Source organism: Spea bombifrons, chromosome 4 (genome assembly GCF_027358695.1).
Source record: "Spea bombifrons isolate aSpeBom1 chromosome 4, aSpeBom1.2.pri, whole genome shotgun sequence".
Classification (NCBI taxonomy): Eukaryota; Metazoa; Chordata; class Amphibia; order Anura; family Pelobatidae; genus Spea; species Spea bombifrons.
In genome coordinates this window covers 59439871-59458618 of record NC_071090.1, presented here as the reverse complement: position 1 = coordinate 59458618, position 18748 = coordinate 59439871, and the positions used below count along the sequence as shown (strand labels likewise).

Below are 18748 nucleotides of genomic sequence, written 5' to 3'. Positions count from 1 at the left end.
TGGGCTGAATGGTTCTTATTTGCTGTCAATGTCTGTGTTTCTATAAAAATAGCAAGGGCTGCGAACCTATCCTGGATTATTGGACCGTCATTGGTTCACTACTCTGTGCCAAAACCCAGTCTCCTGATGATCATGCAGGCAAAGGTGAGGACTCTGCTCCTCTCTGTGGCCTGTAGTTTTGTATGAAATGTTTAGGAATTGCAACCATTTTCATACATGGTTCCCTTATTCCAGGGGCTCAAATGTAATTGGACAAATCAACACAATCATAAATAAAATGTTAATGTTTAATACTTTCTCAAGAACCCTTTGCAGGCACGGACTTCTTAAAGTCTGGAATGCATGGACATCATCAAGTGCTGGATTTCCTCCTTTGTGGTGCTTTGCCAGGCCTGTTTGTGTGGGTCTTTATGCCTTACGTGTTGTCTTCAGCAAGTGAAATTCATGCTCAATTGGGCTGAGATCAGGCGTTTGACTTCGCAATTGCAGAATATTCCACTTCATTACCTTTAAAAAAAAAAAAAAAAAAAAAAAAAGTAGTAACTGCAATCTACAACCACTGTATAAGACGCACCTAGTTTTTAGACCCCAGATTTTTCGGAAAAAAAAGTGCGTCTTGTACATGGGGTGATATGGTATATTGTGAATATTCCTTTTATCACTTGCAACATAATTGCAAGAAGTAGTAGAAAGCAGTGCGTTATGAATATGCAGGAAAACGTTTTTTTTTTCTTTGTTTGCACATTGAGTAGTATGAAAAGTGGTTTAGGTGCAATATATAAAATGATAATTTTACAATATTAAAATAAATGCTAAAGCTTTATTTTTATTTTTTTCTTTCAATCTCCTTGGTATCTACTTTAATAAGGGTTATGTGTTTATTTGTTGTGTTAGAACACCCAACCTAGATTAAAAGTAACAAGCGTAATGTACTTCTCCTTACATGTGTAACAGAGGAAGAGCTCAGGAAGCTGCGAGAAGAGACGAGCATCGAAACATTAAAGCAAGAGTTGGAAAAAGAGCGGCAGAAAAGAATAGAACTGGAACAAAAAATCTGTGAAGCCATCAAAACTAGGTATTATTTTCAGCTCTTAGTTTCCTTACTTCATACACGTGTTCTGCTTTTTCTGTTGAATTATTAGAATATTTTTTAGATGAGCCAATAACAATCTGGGAGTTTTTTCAGTTGTGTATTGCTTGGGCGTCTTTGGTTGGCAGTCATCTTAAAAGGGACACTCCAGTCGTCATATGCACTTTAATGTGCATATGGTGCAAGCGTCCGCCCCCCCCCTGCAGAACTGAACAATTATTCTCCACTGGCGTTAAAAAATCTCAAAGCATAACTCTCAATAGGTCAATGAAGATATTAAGAATAATATTGATTACATAAAGCATGGATCTAATCGTTCTCATCGGCGTGCATAATCCACACCAGGTGTAGCAACTGTGAAATTATTATTTTTTGCTATTATGTATCTATGGACATGCTTATTGATGTGTCACACTATTGCAGCTTGATCAAATGGCATAACACATTGATTTTACCACCCAGAACTACTTAAACGGACTTTGAAAAGGCCACCGCTGCAATCAATTTATGCAGTCCTCTGGAGTACATAACACGCACCCCCACCCCTAGTTCTACGATATCATTGAAGTTTATTTGGATGTGGTTGTTTAAATCACTTGGTTGGGCTGAGATTTACTTTTTGAGATACTTTCCTATAGTACCTAATGGTACTGGTGCTGGTACAGTGATGTTTCTGACAGTAACAATCCTGTTCTGCTGAGCTCCCTTGTTGGACATTGTGTCTGGATTAGAGACTCTAAAGAACATTGATATGGATTGTGCCATTGGACGGTGTTGATGGTGCTCGTAAAATGAAATCCCACACGTTTATGTGCCTGAGTATATGTGTATAATTTCCTATATTATGGTTTAGTCCATCACCTGCTCAGATTTGGCTCCTGTATTATCTGCAGGCCTGTTTATTGTGAACTCAAGCCTGTGGGCTCTACTTTATCTCTGGTCAGAGAGAGGTCATCTGTGTGGCTTGTCTTGTTACAGCTTGCTATCTTGCCTCTCAAAATTCCCCATACACGTAATATCATGTAAATCGTAATCAATTTTAATCTCATTCACTGCTGTTACACAAAGGGCAGTGCATTATTAGCTTGGATGAATCACCGCTATATTAACGGTTGAGCACATTTTTATTCTGGTTCCGACTAACAGAAAAATAATTTTTTTTTTTTTTTTTTAGTTGATCTGTCTAATGATCATGTCCGGAAGCCACATTTTGTTTCGGTGGCTCATTTTAGTTGCCCTGTATTCAAGTATGAACATTGTTGTCCTAAAACAAGCCCCCACTAACTGATAATAAGAAATCCGGCATTAGTTGGCAAACAAGTGCAAACACGTAGTTATCGCAGTCAGCATAACCTCCTCCTGCCAGACATGGGCTGTAAAAATAGACGTGCTTGCTAATATCTTGGCGATGTTGTTGTTGGTGTGTGTTCCACTGGGGCAGAAGAGATGCAAGCTTTACAAATGACCTGCTCACAATGTAGTTGTGAGATTATTCTTCCGTATTCGCTCCCCGTGTAACACGCTCATTATACTTAATCACGGCCGGAGGCGTGAGACGCTGTTAGTGTGTCCGTGTAATATGCTGTTTCTACACCGCACAAATATGACTCTCTCAAAACCGCTGACATCTTTTATTTTGATATTGTCAGCAAAAGCTCTCTCATCCTTTTTTTCCGCGTGGTTGTCCATCTTATTTGTTTATTTCTCATTTGCTTGTCTGTCGTCCCTATGAGTTCAGATTTTATGACCTTAATTTGTTAACTGTTTATGAATGGGCCCTGTGGGACTCTATTGCCTGCTAGAATTGATTCCTTTAATTATTTATGGATTATGTGTCAAGGTATACAATAATATTGTTTTAACAGCGTATGTGCTTGGCTGCTAAACCTATGCATGTTTGGGGGAAAAATAGCATCATTGGTTTGAAACGCCAACTGCCAAATATTAAGTTATATTAATAAAATTCCCCCATGGCTGAATATTCCAGTTAGTTGTTAAAGTATCGGTTATATTATTAGTACAAGATTATAGATAATAGATAATTGCCAACTTTGTCTCCTTTTAGAATCACACGTTCTAACTTTTTTTCGCCCCCATAAAGAATATTGTAAATGTATTCAAGTTAATAAAACAGGCATGCTATTCCGCTTTTATTGAACCTGCTCTTGTTCTTGTTACGGCGATGGAAGAATGGCTCAGTGTTGCTCACTAGTAGTTTAATGGTTGCTCTCGTATCCCCATTACTATCGTCAGGCACTGTCTAGCTATCTGATCAGACATTGAGCCGAAAAGCTTAGACAAATAGCCATGAAGATTAACGCCGTAAGCTCGCTTCCTTCAATTGATTGCAAGTACGTTGCTGGGAATGCACGACTAATCTCAATCTTTTTGTAAAATGTACTCTATACTCAATATGGGGACTTTAAAGTTTTTGATCTGAGGTTTGTGTTTGGTGCGGTATTTATAATAATGGTTAGCCCAAACATTGTTAATGCATCCTAGATGGGGACAGATGTTGGCTGGTGCTCAATTATGTACGACTGGCCAGTCCTTTATCGCTTGTACAGTAGTAATTCAGAACGTTCGAAGAGAAAAGCTGTGTTTTGTTATTGGAATTTTTATACAAGAAGGGTAGGTGATGTCTACTTTTTTTTATAAATGGGGAAATAGGTTTTATACCCAAAAATGTATTTAGAGGGGAAACCCCTGCCTTCTTCATACGATCAAGACTGGTGTATTGTACCTCGAGTGAATTAATTTTGTGAAATCAAGAATTTGTGCTAAAAAATGTCTGTCTGAAAAATCCTGGATTTTGTGTCACCATTGGAAAACTTTTTGACGTGGAGAAAACCTACATTAGCCAATATAGCATAAAATGGATCAATTCACTTCTTTTGCAGCTAATATTTAAGATTTTTCTTTTGACTGAATGTGAAATATGGTACACAAATGGTGATTGGTACCTAATCTTACCGCAGCGTGGTGTATAAACACATAATTACCTAGTCTATAGAACAGCAGGTGTCTTTACAGTAGCAACGCTTGTTGCTTCCATATAATATTGTCAGTTAATATACACTCTGATTCTGTGTATTAATAGTGTTTACATGCAATGCAGCTGCTCTGCATGTTTATGCTAAACAATAGATATGTATTCTATTCGGTTAAGTTTCCGTTGCTTTGATTTATAAACGGCTATTGGGTTTTTCTGTGTTAGTCACTCTAATTCATTTTATACTAAATCCTATGGATATATTGCTTCCATCCTAAATTGTACAGATTTGTCCCGGCTAGAATAAAAGAAAAACCAGAGAACCAAGTAAGATATAGGAGACGTGTTAACTGCTGTGATCATTATGACAAAGTCATGAGAAAAAAAAAAACATATTTCTCTTGGTAACGTACGATACGTAATAATTATACTACTGCTAGTTTAACATTAAGTTTTAATACACAGCAGTGAATGCAGGTGAACGTATTTTGTGTGTTTTTCTTTAATAAATGTTTTTGGTTCTGATTTCCACTCAGGCCTGATGAATCTACCGCTCAACAGCCTTCCAAAGGGCAGACACAGACCAATGGAGCAGGTATGTCCGAATCAAAGTGTGTGTGTGTGTGTGTGTGTGTGTGTGTGTGTGTGTGTATATATATATATATATATATATATATATATATATATATATATATATATATATATATATATATATATATATATATATATATATATATATATAGCACAAGAGATCAGAGTAATGCTTGCATTTGGTAGTTAGATTAAGCACGTTATACGTCATATACTGTTGGTGTTCATTATAATTATTATTGTGACACCTTCTTTTCATAATTATATGGACTGTATAACCATACTTGAACACACACATCATTTACATATGATGTCTGCCATGCATGATTCCTCAGTACATACCATCATGGTGGAACTCATCAAAGATCCGAGAGTCTAAGAAAGTTCATGAACGATATTAAACTTTCAGATCACAAACAACCCAGCTGCCACTGCTTATAGCCGAGTCACGCATACAGGGTTTAAATCCCAGTCTCCTACTTACTCTTCACCCAGATTTTTACTTAAGAGTTATTTATTTCACTGCTGCATAGGTGAGTGCACTGAAAGGGTTAAAGGTCCAACTTCAAGTTTAAAAAAAAAAAAAAAAAGCGTTTTTGCAATTCATGTTTTTTTAAAAGTCGTCTTAGTTTAAAATGTCATACTATAGAAGCTTTTTGCATTTGAAATATATATATATAAAACGATAGTTTAACAAAATATGGTTAAACGCATTTATATGATATGGAAAAATGGAACTGCTAATTGACGTTGTGGCGTAATCAGGAAATTGTAGCGTGTGTATCTAGAATGGATGCTGTGTATCATCTGTTGTAGTTTCAGTTTTTCCCTGAAAAATAAGTGGATTCATTAGTAGGTTGATTAGGCCTCTGGTTGCAGGTATTGCCTAGTAATGTTTAATGATTTTATGAAAAAGCAGAAGTACTACTGATTCCACTTCTGTCTTTGAGAGGCTCTTATAGCTTTGTCCTTTTTTATTTTTTATTTTTTTTTATTCATGTTTCATAATAGAAAACATGCAGAAAAAGTACGCATTCATCTTCTGTTTGTTTGTTTGTTTGTTTTTTATAACAAGCAATGACAGCATTTAGCGTTTGTGTTTATTGTCAAACTGTCTGGGGAAAAAAAATCCTTAAAGTTTATATGCATAAAAAATAAACATACCAGTCAGTCTCGATATGAAGTCTAGCTTCAGTCTCTCGGTCTGCCCCACATTATGAACAAAAATCTCCATATATATATATGTAAGGTTTTATAACTAGACCTGCGTATCGTTACCTCAAAAATAGTACTAATGGTCAGAAAAAAATCAGGAGAGGAAAATTACCACCAAGGCCAAGCTGTTGATCATTCCCACAGAATAGCAAAAGCATTCTAATCTTAAAACACAAAAAAATCTTATGTAGCAGAAAATACTAGTTCTGCGTAGTTAAATCCTTAACCCTAACTTCTACTGAGGCCTGTAACATGACATTTTCAGTGTTTCACTTTTCCCTCCATCTACAACTATGGGCAGGATGGTTCCTTGACATTATTATTTATTGTTGTATATAGTGCCATCATATTCTGCATTGCTGTACAATGGGTAAACATAACATATATAACAAATAAGATTTAATTATTTTGTCGGGACTTCCTCTTTGTGATGTTTTTTTTTTTTTCTTCCCTCGCCCAAGAAAAACCTCAAAAGAAAACTGTGTGTGCAAGAGTCCAAAAATGGTTTTATGAGAAGTTTGGGGAGTACATTGAAGATTTCCGGTTTCAGCCAGAAGAGAGTACTGTGGAAACGGAGGAGCCGCTAAGTGCTAGAAGGTAGTGTTTTGGATATGTGAGAATGTGTTTGTTGCAGGTAAAGCTAATTGTATCGGTCATTTCCATATTGTAAACATTTTTTCTCGTCTTCCAGGCTGACTGAAAATATGAGAAGATTAAGTAAGTATTGCCAGGATAATGCTGTCAAATATGTATTTTTTTGTTTTTTAAGAATGTGTTTGGACATGTGCTCTAAGACTTTCCGTGTCTAAAATTTCTGTTTCCAAATACTCCTATACCATTATTCTTGGATATATCACTCAGTGGCTGTTTATCCCAGTTTTTGAGTAGATTCAGACACGGCTGCCATCGGATGCTTGGAAATGACAGCGGTATCACTTTTTTACAATAGATAATAGAGCATAACGTTCCATTTGAAGTCTATTTACTCCATGCAAGTAATATTATACATGTTAACTACCATGGCAAGCTGTGCATGGATCTGGTTATTTATATTCAATGTGTCAGGTGATATATATATCAGTGGAATGTGATAAAGCCTTGCCCAACAATGTGTACATGAACTGATACCAGTATTGTGAGTAGTAATATATTAATATCATTCTTCTACAAATCATTTTTTTTTTTGTCATTAGAGAGAGGTGCCAAACCTGTCACGAATTTTGTGAAGAACCTTTCTGCCTTATCAGACTGGCATTCTGTCTATACGTCTGCTATTGCCTTTATTGTAAGTATATGGCATAGCGGGTGGGACTAATGTGTCTCCATGCTTACCCCTGAATAACTATTATATAGCAGAAGCATACACACTATAGCGCTTTTTACTGATGGTAATACGTGTTTTATTAGCAATGTTTGCATTTAATGTATAGTCTTGCTGTAACATCCCACTACCACTTTGCCAACGTGCTGCAGTTGCTTTTGAGGGAGCTAGAATTACAGTTTAGAAAGAGAATGTACATAAAAGCCATTTAGCCCAGTCTACACAATCCGCCAGTTTGTTTCTACCCGCTGTGATACTTTTTATTGCATTTTCTCCTTGGCCTTGTCTTAGATACATGACACCTGTCATATGAAAGCTTCCATTCCCTTGTTGTATTAACGTCTACCGCCCTCTTCATGAAGTAATATTCTATTATATTAAGATCCTGACCCTCTATGGTAGAACAATACCAGATATATTTTTAAGATGCATGTAAATTGTTGGTAATCCCAAATTAGACAGCGCAATGTAGATTATAATGCAATACAGTAGAGGCTATTTTTTTTGTTAAAGCAGAGTTTGGGTTGTGTAAAATCCGTACTGACTGTATTTAGCGCTTGAACATAGTTGTGATCTATGATTTATTTTTTTAATTGGTTTAAGAAAAAATCATTGAATTACTGACAATGGTTTTTGAGTTATATGCCATTTTCTGAAAGAGAAGCATTTAAATTCCTTTTTCAGATCTTATTTTTCTTCCTTTGTCCAGTGTTTAGTATGTAGGAGGTATATGTTCAGTATGCTGTTAGCGACACTGTGTGCTTTTGAGGCTTTTGTTGTATATTTTGTGTGAATTATTTCCCGTATAACATACTGTCTCATTTAATTTCAGATTTACATGAATGCTGTGTGGCATGGCTGGGCCATTCCCATGTTTTTATTTTTAGCTATTTTGAGGTTGTCCCTTAATTACCTCATTGCCAGGTAACAAACTTTTAAGTCTTTAAATAGCAACTTCTACGAGTACTTGTAACGTAGCTGTGTATCTTATGGCTAGCGTATAATAAGTGCTACCTTGTGCATGATATCTGTTTCTCTGTAGCATGCTTATTTCCCAGGGCCTATATTTGATTGCAGTCCTGGGTTAGTGTCAGATGGTGGGGTACACTTGGGCATCTTGTTTTGCTCGTACATTAGGTTCAGCATAAAGATAAAACATACTGTTGGGTATGAATTGGTTAATATCATGAAGGCCATGCAGAAATGGATCCTAGTGAGTCATTTTTAGGCGTCTATGCTTTCTAACCAAATATTGGAGATCATTTGACATGTTAGTATGTCATATATGTAAGTGTTCAATATTTAGTTTCAATAATTAATATTGATCTGTTTATGGAGCAGCTCAGTGCAAGTTCTGCAGCCATTGCGAGTGACACCGTTTACTGTCTACGGTGGCCTTGGTGGCTTACGGTTTCCATCACCCTGAAGCCACTTGATGTTATTTTGCTGGGCTTATGTACATAAAATATTAACTGAAACCTGTATGTGAATTTTTTTGTGTGCTTAACACCATTACATGCATGTTATTTTTGTCCAGTAGCTTAGAAGCACGGCTTGTTTGAAGGCAACTGTATGAATAGCTGTATGAGCGTCTGATTGTAGTCCCTGATATATAACTTGTTGTAAGTTTTGTGTGTTTAAGTATATATATATGAATCTGTTTCTTTTCTCTCCCAGGGGTTGGAGGATACAGTGGAGCATTGTGCCTCAAGTTTCAGAAACAATAGTGAGTCCTGTCATTTATCGGCTAGTCCTATCTGTATAAAATCTCGAAGCTGTATTTATGTTTGGGAGGGAAAGCACCCATTTCTAAACTGTTTTACACAGTCTAGCAGGTGGGAATCAATAAAGGGAGTCAATTAGTGCATGCATGATGGTTATTCCTACGGTATCAACAAAGTGATACATTCTATTAGGAGTGATGCCGCTGTCACACCCTTTATCATGACAAAATTATATATATTGCACTCAGACTCTGACAAAACTGGGGAGGGCGGGAAATGAAATGTCTAACAAATTTTTAAAATATTTATCCACTTGCATGTTTATTAGTGAGGGTTGTGTTTTTTTATGTGGTAGTGTACTGCCACCTAGTGACCATGTATGGGAATTACACAACTATATTCTATAGTATTTATTTAAACCCCATCCGTGATAAAGTTCCATTATTTACGCTCATTTTTCTTATAGAGAATGATGTGTCAGATATATGGTTTTTGAAGAAACTATTTTCCACCCTCAAAAGTAGTGTATAATTCATATAGATGCATTAAATAATAAAGAAGGAAATTCATTGTTGACCAAACATATAGCAAAAATGGTAATTTGTGGATGATATGTATCCAAAACCTTAGTTATCACATGGGATATGATATGGGAGCATAGTAAAATAAACGTGGCCAATATATTAACTGTTATACATTCGATATAATAAATGAGTGTGGGTCGTCTTACATTATACAGACTCCTTTAGCTGGTAGCTGGCAACGAATAGTGGCCACGGTCATAATGCCCTTCCCTTATAATATCATGTAATAAAATACAATGCGTTTAGCTATTACTGTCTTGTGAGTAGAATGTCTGCTGTTTTGTTACCAGTGGCAATAGAAAAAAGATTCAAATGTACAGGTTTGTAAAACAATAAATGTTTCTAAAAACTATGGCTAAATACTTTGCACGCCACGGACTGTGTGATAGACTGTAATACTGTGAACATCAGCATGCACTGATTTAAAATCATTTTTAGATGTACCCATGTTATCCCCGATTGTAGCTTTTTGGGTAGCTTATGCAAAAGGAAGCACCCAAGTAAAAGGGACTTTTATGCTTTGTTGATTAACAACTGGATGTACAATGCTTTCAATACAAATGTTGGGTGTACGGCAAAAAGACTGCATTATATGTAATGGTCAAATGATACCAGTTTGAGTAATTCAGGGCTTTTTCACATTCTTACAAATTTCATCTTTGTCGATCTTTATCCACAGGAACTTCCAAAAGAAGATCTCACGGTGTCTGAAAAGTTTCAGTTGGTTCTAGATGTAGCACAAAAAGCACAGGTACACGACTGACCTCGTAATGGCACAAGCGAACCTTTCTTAAGTATTGGGATGGGTGGGTAAAACTCTAATTGTTAACAGTGGATTGAAGTTAGTTACACAGTTCATAAATAAACAGATTGTGTTGTTGCACATATATAGTCCAAATAGTTTCTTTTGAAGTTTGTAAATCACTTGATTAGTAATTTATGTAGCAGATAAATACTTCTGATCTTAAACATACCCATTTTTGCTTTTACAGAACTTGTTTGGCAAGATGGCAGACATACTGGAAAAAATTAAGAAGTATGTGTTCATTTTTATTACTTTGTTTGATTGGTCAGACAATTAGCTTCGCTTAGAAAACTTATTATTTCACTTTTTTGTTCCCAGTTTGTTTATGTGGGTCCAGCCAGAAATCACCCAAAAACTATATATTTGCCTGTGGGCAGCCTTTGTAGCATCCTGCTTCTTTCCCTACAAATTGATTGGGCTTTGCATAGGTGAGTTAAATTATTTGTGAAAAGTATATACTGTCCACTTTGTTTCATGAGATTTTTTTGTCTCCGCTGGTGATCCTCCAAAGACTTCCTTGGTGTCATGCTGAGAATATATTAAAAGCATGCCTTAATATCCCTTTTTACACGGCTGAGCTTTACACATAGGTTATCTTCTAAATCAAAACTGAAAATGCTTTCATCCAAAGACAAGAGTACAAATTAAATTAATAGCATTTGATTATCTTTAAAAATGATCGTGAATTAATACATTTTCCATACAGTTGTAGTCCCATAACTACATGATTATAACCAGCATATTTCTGCTTAAATTTAATCACACTGTTATAAAGGAAAAATGTAATTGTAAAGGTGCAGTGCTGTTTACTATATACATTTCCTAGACCATTCTAGATATAGAAAGGCAGATAAGGGGTTCATTGGGACATATCACTCACATCCTTGCTAGTTAAATCTCTGGAGTCCAGTCTTTGTAAATGTGTATTCGAGTAATGGCTATTTTATTGCAATGCAATAATATCATCATTATGTCACTTTTAGGACTTTATGCTGGCATTAAGTTTTTTCTCATCGACTTCATCTTCAAACGTTGTCCAAGACTACGAGACAAGTACGACACCCCTTATATAATCTGGAAAAACCTCCCGACTGACCCCCAACTTAAAGAGAGGACAAACGCTACTGTATCCAGACGGGTAAGTGTAACCCCCTGTATGATGTAAATACATGTTTTATATTTCTTCCGTCTAGTAATAACTATAAGAATGTGCGGGCTCAAGATGCATTTTTTTCAATGGGTTTAGGGACCGCCCATTGTCCTTAAGGGGTTAATGTTTCACCTCTTGCTGTTTTGAGGATCCACATTGGTGCACTTGAAAGCACAAGAAAACCCAGAGGTGTTGAAAAGGTTTTTGCATAGATATTTCTGAACATTGCATGAAATACAAATCAAGACACACGTACAATGTGTGTATATGCATTTACTAGGAAGAGAGTTGACTGTAATTCAGTTGGAAATCTAAAAATAAAAAACGTTTTAAGAATATTAGTTATTTTTTTGTGTCAAGGACTTCTTAAGAAGCCACACATCTCTCTTAACTCAATATACTCCAACTTCCTTACTTTACTATGCATCAAGAAGGGCTGAGATGGTCCTGCATATTGTGAAGTTCAATGGATATGGAGCCTTTGGAAAAGAAACACAAATCTCCTGCTATAGCTCTTCTACCAACCCTCCCTTTAGAGAATAAACACCTCTGTTGGGCTAAATGAAGACCCCACTGTTTATAGAATGGCTATTGCCCAGTTTTTGGTTTTACTCCAAGTAAACAGAGAGAGTGGTTCATTGTGTGCAATGCAAGCTTGCATTACTTCTGACGGCACATGTAGATACATAAGTCTATGATTAACTTTTAGAATGTGGGCTTATTGTCAGTGTTCTTACCTAGAGGTGGCACTTTATTGATAGAAGGCTCCCCAGATGATTATGACAATTTCCCTGTTGCGGGTCATCACATCCAGATTACTGTGTATAGTATAGCTAAGCCTACGTTTTTGGTGTAAAGGAAAAAATTATCTCTGAAGTTTGTGTCTTCACCTGTACATAAACTTATTAGAACGATCGATTGATCACCTACAACCACATACTGCTAAAAATGGCATACGGGATGTTTTCCTACAAGGTGTATGACTTGTGCCTTTGTTTCCTGATTGGTGACCGGTTTTATGTGTATCTATTAAACATTGCAACTTATTTTTATAAATGATGCAGAAATAAGGAGAGAGTGTGGCTAAATTTGGGAACTTATTACCTTTAGAGTACATTGGGTTTATGTAAAATTAATTTATTGTCCTCAAAACTATACACCGTAATATTGTGTTTTTCTGTTAATCTGTACAACATTTATGTTTTTTGTGTGTTCTAATAGTTCTATAGGTATTTCCCATAGATCATACAGTATGAATAAAAACATTGAGTTAAATAAGTTGATTACTACCTTTTCATAGTTTGTAAGGCTCATTCCCATAATATACCATTTTAGATACACTTTGTATTGAGGGTGTATAATAATTTATTTTTGCATGTTATATGGCCTTAGGAAAATTTAAAGTAATCATTTTGTATTCTGGGCTCCATATGATGGAGGCTAAGCACATCTTTAGTGTGAACCGCATGTGTTGCCATTACGGGGACAGATTTTATAGACGGAGAAAGTCATTTTGGAACTATATATTCAGACTTCTCCTAAAGATTGGCTTGGTGGTTTGGTAGAGGTATATTTGCTGGGTTTAAAAAGTAGTCCTATCACCATAATGGACAGTGTTCTTGCCATAGTTTCTTAGGTGATAAGACCACTTTTCATACACACCAGGCTATTTATACATCACCCATTTCTTCGACCTAAAATCTATATAACAGAACCATATTTGTAACGGTTATCAGATTGTTCATTGTGCATCTGTGTTGTGTTTCACTCAGTTTGTGTTGTGAAAAATACAATTGTGAAAGACGTCACCCTTTATTTTGTCACTGTCACATTTGTGTTTGTTTCTTTCCTGCTAGCTGTCAGGGCATGACAAGGTATGGATATTAGAGTGCTTTTTGTCTGGCATCTTGCATACATGATCACTTACTGCAACCTTTGTAGACTGCCCAAAGGTGTCTTATGAAGTCCATGTCCAGGTCTAAAACATAGCCCTTAATTCTGCATCCTTCACCATGGCTTGTGTGGTACCCTTGCGTATAACTGCATCTTGAATATGACATGCATTTTGTAACTTGAGAGAGAGCCTTCAAGAAATTGCATTGAACTTGTTGTGCAGTGCCAACAATGCTCTTGTTTTGGGACAACCTCACTAGAGTTGGCTCAGCCAAGTAAATCAGTGACTTAAAACTGCAGTTCTCATTACAAACTGCTTTGGTGAATAAAATGTCCGTGAAGGTGCTAATTTCAAGGGACATCTGACTATACTATAGTAATCTGTTGGTCATGCAAATTCTGGAAGTTTATTTAATGCCTTGCATCTTGGAAGGGGCATCCACAGACCAATCAATATAAGGACATATTTTATTTCAGAAAGGAGAAGAACTTTAGTAGTCAGAATAACTGAATTCTAGACCTAACCGGTCCTAAGTAGCACCTTGAGACTTATTGGCCGGTCAGTGGCATCGCTATGCATGGCTCCAGTGCGTGTTCTGAGTTGGATAAACGCCTAATAACTTCCTCTTATACAGAATTAATTATTTTCTTGAAAATATATATATCTACACTGTAGAGACTAACATGCTTTAATGGAATATTTTACTATTATATTTAATATTTAATTTGCTGCTTTTATGTACATGTGGTAGTATGTGTAGTATTTACCAATGCTTGACCCTCTCTAAAGTAGCAGTCCATAGGAATCTTTAGAATTGCACAAGCATGCCGCACAAAGATTCCCATGTTAAATAAGGCCCTGAAACAGTTGTCTTTGATGCCCCACAGACTTTAGTACCAAGATCACATCACTTGCCAGTGGTCTGTCTGTTGACTATCATTGTGAAGTCTTGAATCCGTGTGTTTCAGTGTCCTTCCAAGCTCCCCAAGTACAATTCTGCTCTGAAACACCCACATATTAACGTTTTAGGGCAACAGTATTAAATTAACACAGTGAGACATTTCATGTGATTTTGATATTATGGTCTGCTGCTTTATTTGTTGGAAATATTGCAAGACTTGAGCAGTTGCACTGCTTGTGTTTATTAGACACCGAGTAATGTGTAGGTTTATCGGTAATAACGCAAAACGTATGTGCTTTGTTTCAGCTTCAGACTGTATCCTCGAGAAGTAGTGTAGCGAGTGGAGCCCCACAAGGGGTCAGCAGAGACGACGAAGGAGGACGCTTCCATAACACAAAAAAGAATAGTTTTCATGAAGTCTTCAATTTAGCTGAAACCGAGCGCCCGCTGCCAGGTAACTGGTGTTTATTGCATTTCCGTTTGCCCAGCACTTTTACAATAGAAAAAAAGCATTTAAAATGCGTCTTCTGGGCTGTGCACCACATGGCTGATTACTGCAGTCTATCCTGTTTTGGTCTTTATTTGTAAAAGTGTGAATATGGAAGGCTTTGCAGTGACTGGACTTTTGCTCCAGCAATCAAGTCATGCTGAATCAAATATGCCTTCTCTATAGACAAGATGGTTTGGAATGGGCTCCCTTAATTTTTAAAGTATAGGCTGTTATCGTTTCTGACTTCCCCTGTCTCTTCCGTTAGTGTGTGACACTGGTTGGCGCTGCTGCTTGATTAACAGAGACAGGAAGATGCCCACTGACTACATTAGAAACGGTGTATTGTACGTCACAGAAAAGTAAGTACGATTAAGAAAAACATCAATTTCCAAAAAAAATTATTACGTTGTTTTCCTATTATTAAGACCGCAGGAATAATATTAATAAAAATAAATCAAGCATTCCCCATATATCATAATGATAATGTGAATGTGTTGTGATGTCTACATTTAAATTAATGTGCATATATACAATATACATACATACATACACATATGCACACACACATATATGTTTAAGTACAATTTATAGTTATAAACAATGGGGTTTCTTCTTGAAGGAGAAGAATAACTTGTCATGCAACATTTTTGTTCTTGTATATTTCTTAGCTTTTTATGCTTTGAGAGTTCAAAATCTGGTTCATCTAAAAGGAATAAAGTGATAAGATTGACAGATATAACGGACATTCAGAAGGTATGTTATTGGTCCTCCTATAACTTCCAAATTATCCTAGTTCTGTAAAATATAAGGTATTTCTTGAATGCTCTCAATTTGTTTGAATTTGTATAACCACAGTAAAACAGGGAGAGGGAGAGGAAGAAAAATGGACATAAGGCATAAAAAAACACCCATTTTTTCCAAGAGGTCTTTCAAGAGCGGTTAAACATAAGTTATAAGTGTATTGAAGGGAAGAAATAAACTATATATCATACCTCTGCTTGTTTCTTGGTGGTATATGGAAACAGATCACCACACACAAACATATATGTTATGTTCTGTATTAATAGTTTTGGATGTGTAGGATACACATTCACTTTTTTAACTAACCTAAAAAGTGTAAAGAATTTTATACTCATTTTTACACCTAACATTTATTCTTTCTTGTATTCTGATGCAGTCAGTCTGTGTTGACAGGATATAAATCCCACAGTAAATGTAGATATGAATCGGCTACTGGTACTGTGACAAATAGCTGAGGGTCAATAAAGTCAGCTTTATGGATCTTAAGCACAGTCCTTTAGGACAATTAGTCTCAGGAACACCAATTTGCTGAAAGCTGTGTTTGTATATACGCGTGCCCCTCTAGTCACTAACTATACCTCCCTTCCAGACTCTGGCTCTGGTGGCCCCCTGCCCCCCCCATACAAACCACCCAGGTCCAGGCAGGTAATGCCACACTTGGCTCAGGGTTCATCCTTGCCCTGGAAACTTCTCAACCTCCCCTCTCCAGTCTCGGAATCAATTCCTTGGTGAAGTTTAAATGTCCATCACCTGCATTTGAAGCAGGCAAGAATCTGTTCTCCAAAAAGCTCCACCGCATGGACCCGTACATATAAATTACACCTCGACTGTACAAAAAGCCATCTCCCTGGTGCTTTACAGTGCCAGCGTGCTAACGCGATATGTTCTTGCTTTCAGTATAAAGTGCTGTCTGTATTGCCAGGCTCTGGGATGGGCATTGCGGTATCAACACCTTCTACGCAAAAGGTAACTGTTACACTTCACTTTCTGTACTTTACAACTTCACATATCTATAAAGCAAGCGTGTTGTGTCTGCACTGAATTAGTAGTTGATATAGTACTTATTGTAGTTTAATCAGGTATGTTTTTTTTAGTTTATTTTGACATTTTCATTGCTATCTATGGTGGAATTAGCCTTTGGTTTTCACACCAAAGATAATTTTGCCCAATGCTTTCCAACAATATATATTGGTGATATCAAATAAAACCAAAGCATTGTACATAATATACGTACACGCATTGCACATACGTTTCATGCCCAGATAAGATAGACCGTGATATATTCTATGTGTCTCACTTTGCAACAGTACCCTCTTCCCTTAATAAGAATTATTAATATAATTAACACTTTTTGTTAGTGCTAATAGAAAATATATTCAGTAATTATTCACAGTTTATACTAGCAACTTTAAAAGCTGATTGAACGCTCATTAAAAATGAGGAGAGGAATTATCAGTTTAAATTCCTTCACTCTTGAGGAGCTAGCTCCCCCCTGCTTAGATACATACGTAACTTAAGTATTAAGTACTTCGTAACATACAAGTCATTTTGTTACCGCAATATTTTTTTCTAAATCTAAATGTCTGCAGTTCACATTTTTAAATAGTTTTAAAAAAAAAATCAGCAAATGTCATTTTGTACTGGAATATAAGATTTTTTTTCGGGCGGGGGGGGGGGGCGCAACATGTCCTAGATCTTACTAGTTGCTTGCACTCCTAATACACTGCTAATATTTTGGTGTACCTTTTATAGTAAGACACCACTTCTGATATTCCAGACATTATGGAACTGATATTTAATTTCATTTAAAATCTTACATTTTTATTTCTCATGTTGTGCTCTGCTGATTTACCCCATGACTGTTTTCTTTCTCTCCTTACAGCCACTCATTTTTGGTGCCATGGTACACAGAGATGAAGCGTTTGAAACCATCTTTAGCCAGTATGTCAAAATAACTTCGGCAGTTACGAACAGCGACACTTAGAACAATTCTGCATTCCTCATCCTGGCTTTATGATGTTCATTTTGCCTTGCACCTCTTTAGTGTATTTTGCAATAATTTTACTGAATAGAGGGTTATCTTTCTGTTACATGAAATAAGTGTTTTTTTTTATGTGTTCATCCAGATTTATTTCAAAATAGCAGTCCTCCTATATATATTTTTATAATCTTGAAACAAAATTTGTCCTCATGAGCACAGCTGTGTCCCTTTTGAAAATATTTTAAAAGTATTTTAGTATACACATGTTGAAAGTCATAACAGGCATTGTGTTCTAAGCAGGATATCTTTACCTGGCGTCTTTATTAAAGGTCAGCTTGGCTCCATGTTAGGCTATGCAGACAGGTAGATAATTTCTACGAGCCTGTGGATGTTTGGGCTTCATTCATTCATGCACACATTCATGCACCTCTTTCAATGATGTGGTTGAAAAAGTTTAACCTTATTTCTGCTGGACTACAGTTTCTTTAACTAGCCATGGCTTGATTTTATAGTCATTGTAGTCCCAAGAGCTCTGTGGGTACTGAACCCTTATTCATCTTTGTCTTGGTCAGATATGTTGAAAGGAACACGGACTGGAGATATTTACCACTTTCTTTTCATTCCTGTCCAGTACCGTATATAACTGCCTAGGTTGTCTGCTGGGCACAAGCTGGAGTGGACTGTGAAATAGGGAAGTATGACAAATAGTCTGCCCCAGACGAAACTAAGATTTTACCTTGAAAACAGTTGGAAATAAATAGACATTCATAATTATATTTTTTTTCAAACCATATTTACCATTGTGGTATGTTTACACTTAATGTTGCCTGGATACTTTTTTTTTTGCAAATCTGTTTGAGTCCCCCTTAATCACATCTATAATAAAATGTTGGCAATCACCTCATGTTAAATTACCAGAAATGTAAATGGTGTTTACACATTACAAACTCCTGTATCTGGTCAGGTCGATCTGTAAACGTGCCCAGGCTATGCAGTTGTGAGACTGGTTCTCTACGCTGTGCTGAGTTCATGAGGAGAAATACATCCCTCTGATCATTGGTCCTTTCTGTCTGTGACCGGTGTGTTGTCTGTGTGGTCACAAATAAAATGTAACCATTACAGAAGTACGCATGTATTTTCATGTGGTTGTTGCACTTAAGTGGATACAACCTCTAGTGCTGCAAAAGTGTAATTACATTGTAATGCATC

The 18748-nt window shown here is 36.4% G+C and overlaps 1 protein-coding gene across 2 annotated transcripts in view; it reads left to right on the top strand.

The window, feature by feature from the left end:
* The window catches only part of GRAMD4 (GRAM domain containing 4), a 40545-nt gene extending 22619 nt beyond the window's left edge, over positions 1-17926 (top strand). Inside the window, exons 4-20 of one of the 2 annotated variants that reach the window (XM_053463351.1) lie at positions 955-1075; positions 4619-4677; positions 6350-6485; positions 6580-6605; positions 7082-7173; positions 8042-8133; positions 8887-8935; positions 10197-10268; positions 10510-10553; positions 10641-10750; positions 11306-11460; positions 13329-13346; positions 14574-14721; positions 15023-15116; positions 15426-15510; positions 16456-16524; positions 17441-17926. In XM_053463351.1, coding sequence (XP_053319326.1) covers positions 955-1075; positions 4619-4677; positions 6350-6485; positions 6580-6605; positions 7082-7173; positions 8042-8133; positions 8887-8935; positions 10197-10268; positions 10510-10553; positions 10641-10750; positions 11306-11460; positions 13329-13346; positions 14574-14721; positions 15023-15116; positions 15426-15510; positions 16456-16524; positions 17441-17542 — 1472 coding nt within the window. In that variant the 3' untranslated portion in view covers positions 17543-17926. The remainder of the gene's footprint in view (positions 1-954; positions 1076-4618; positions 4678-6349; positions 6486-6579; positions 6606-7081; positions 7174-8041; positions 8134-8886; positions 8936-10196; positions 10269-10509; positions 10554-10640; positions 10751-11305; positions 11461-13328; positions 13347-14573; positions 14722-15022; positions 15117-15425; positions 15511-16455; positions 16525-17440) is intronic. The other variant, XM_053463352.1, reaches the window with a different exon arrangement.
* Positions 17927-18748: the final 822 nt, after the last annotated feature.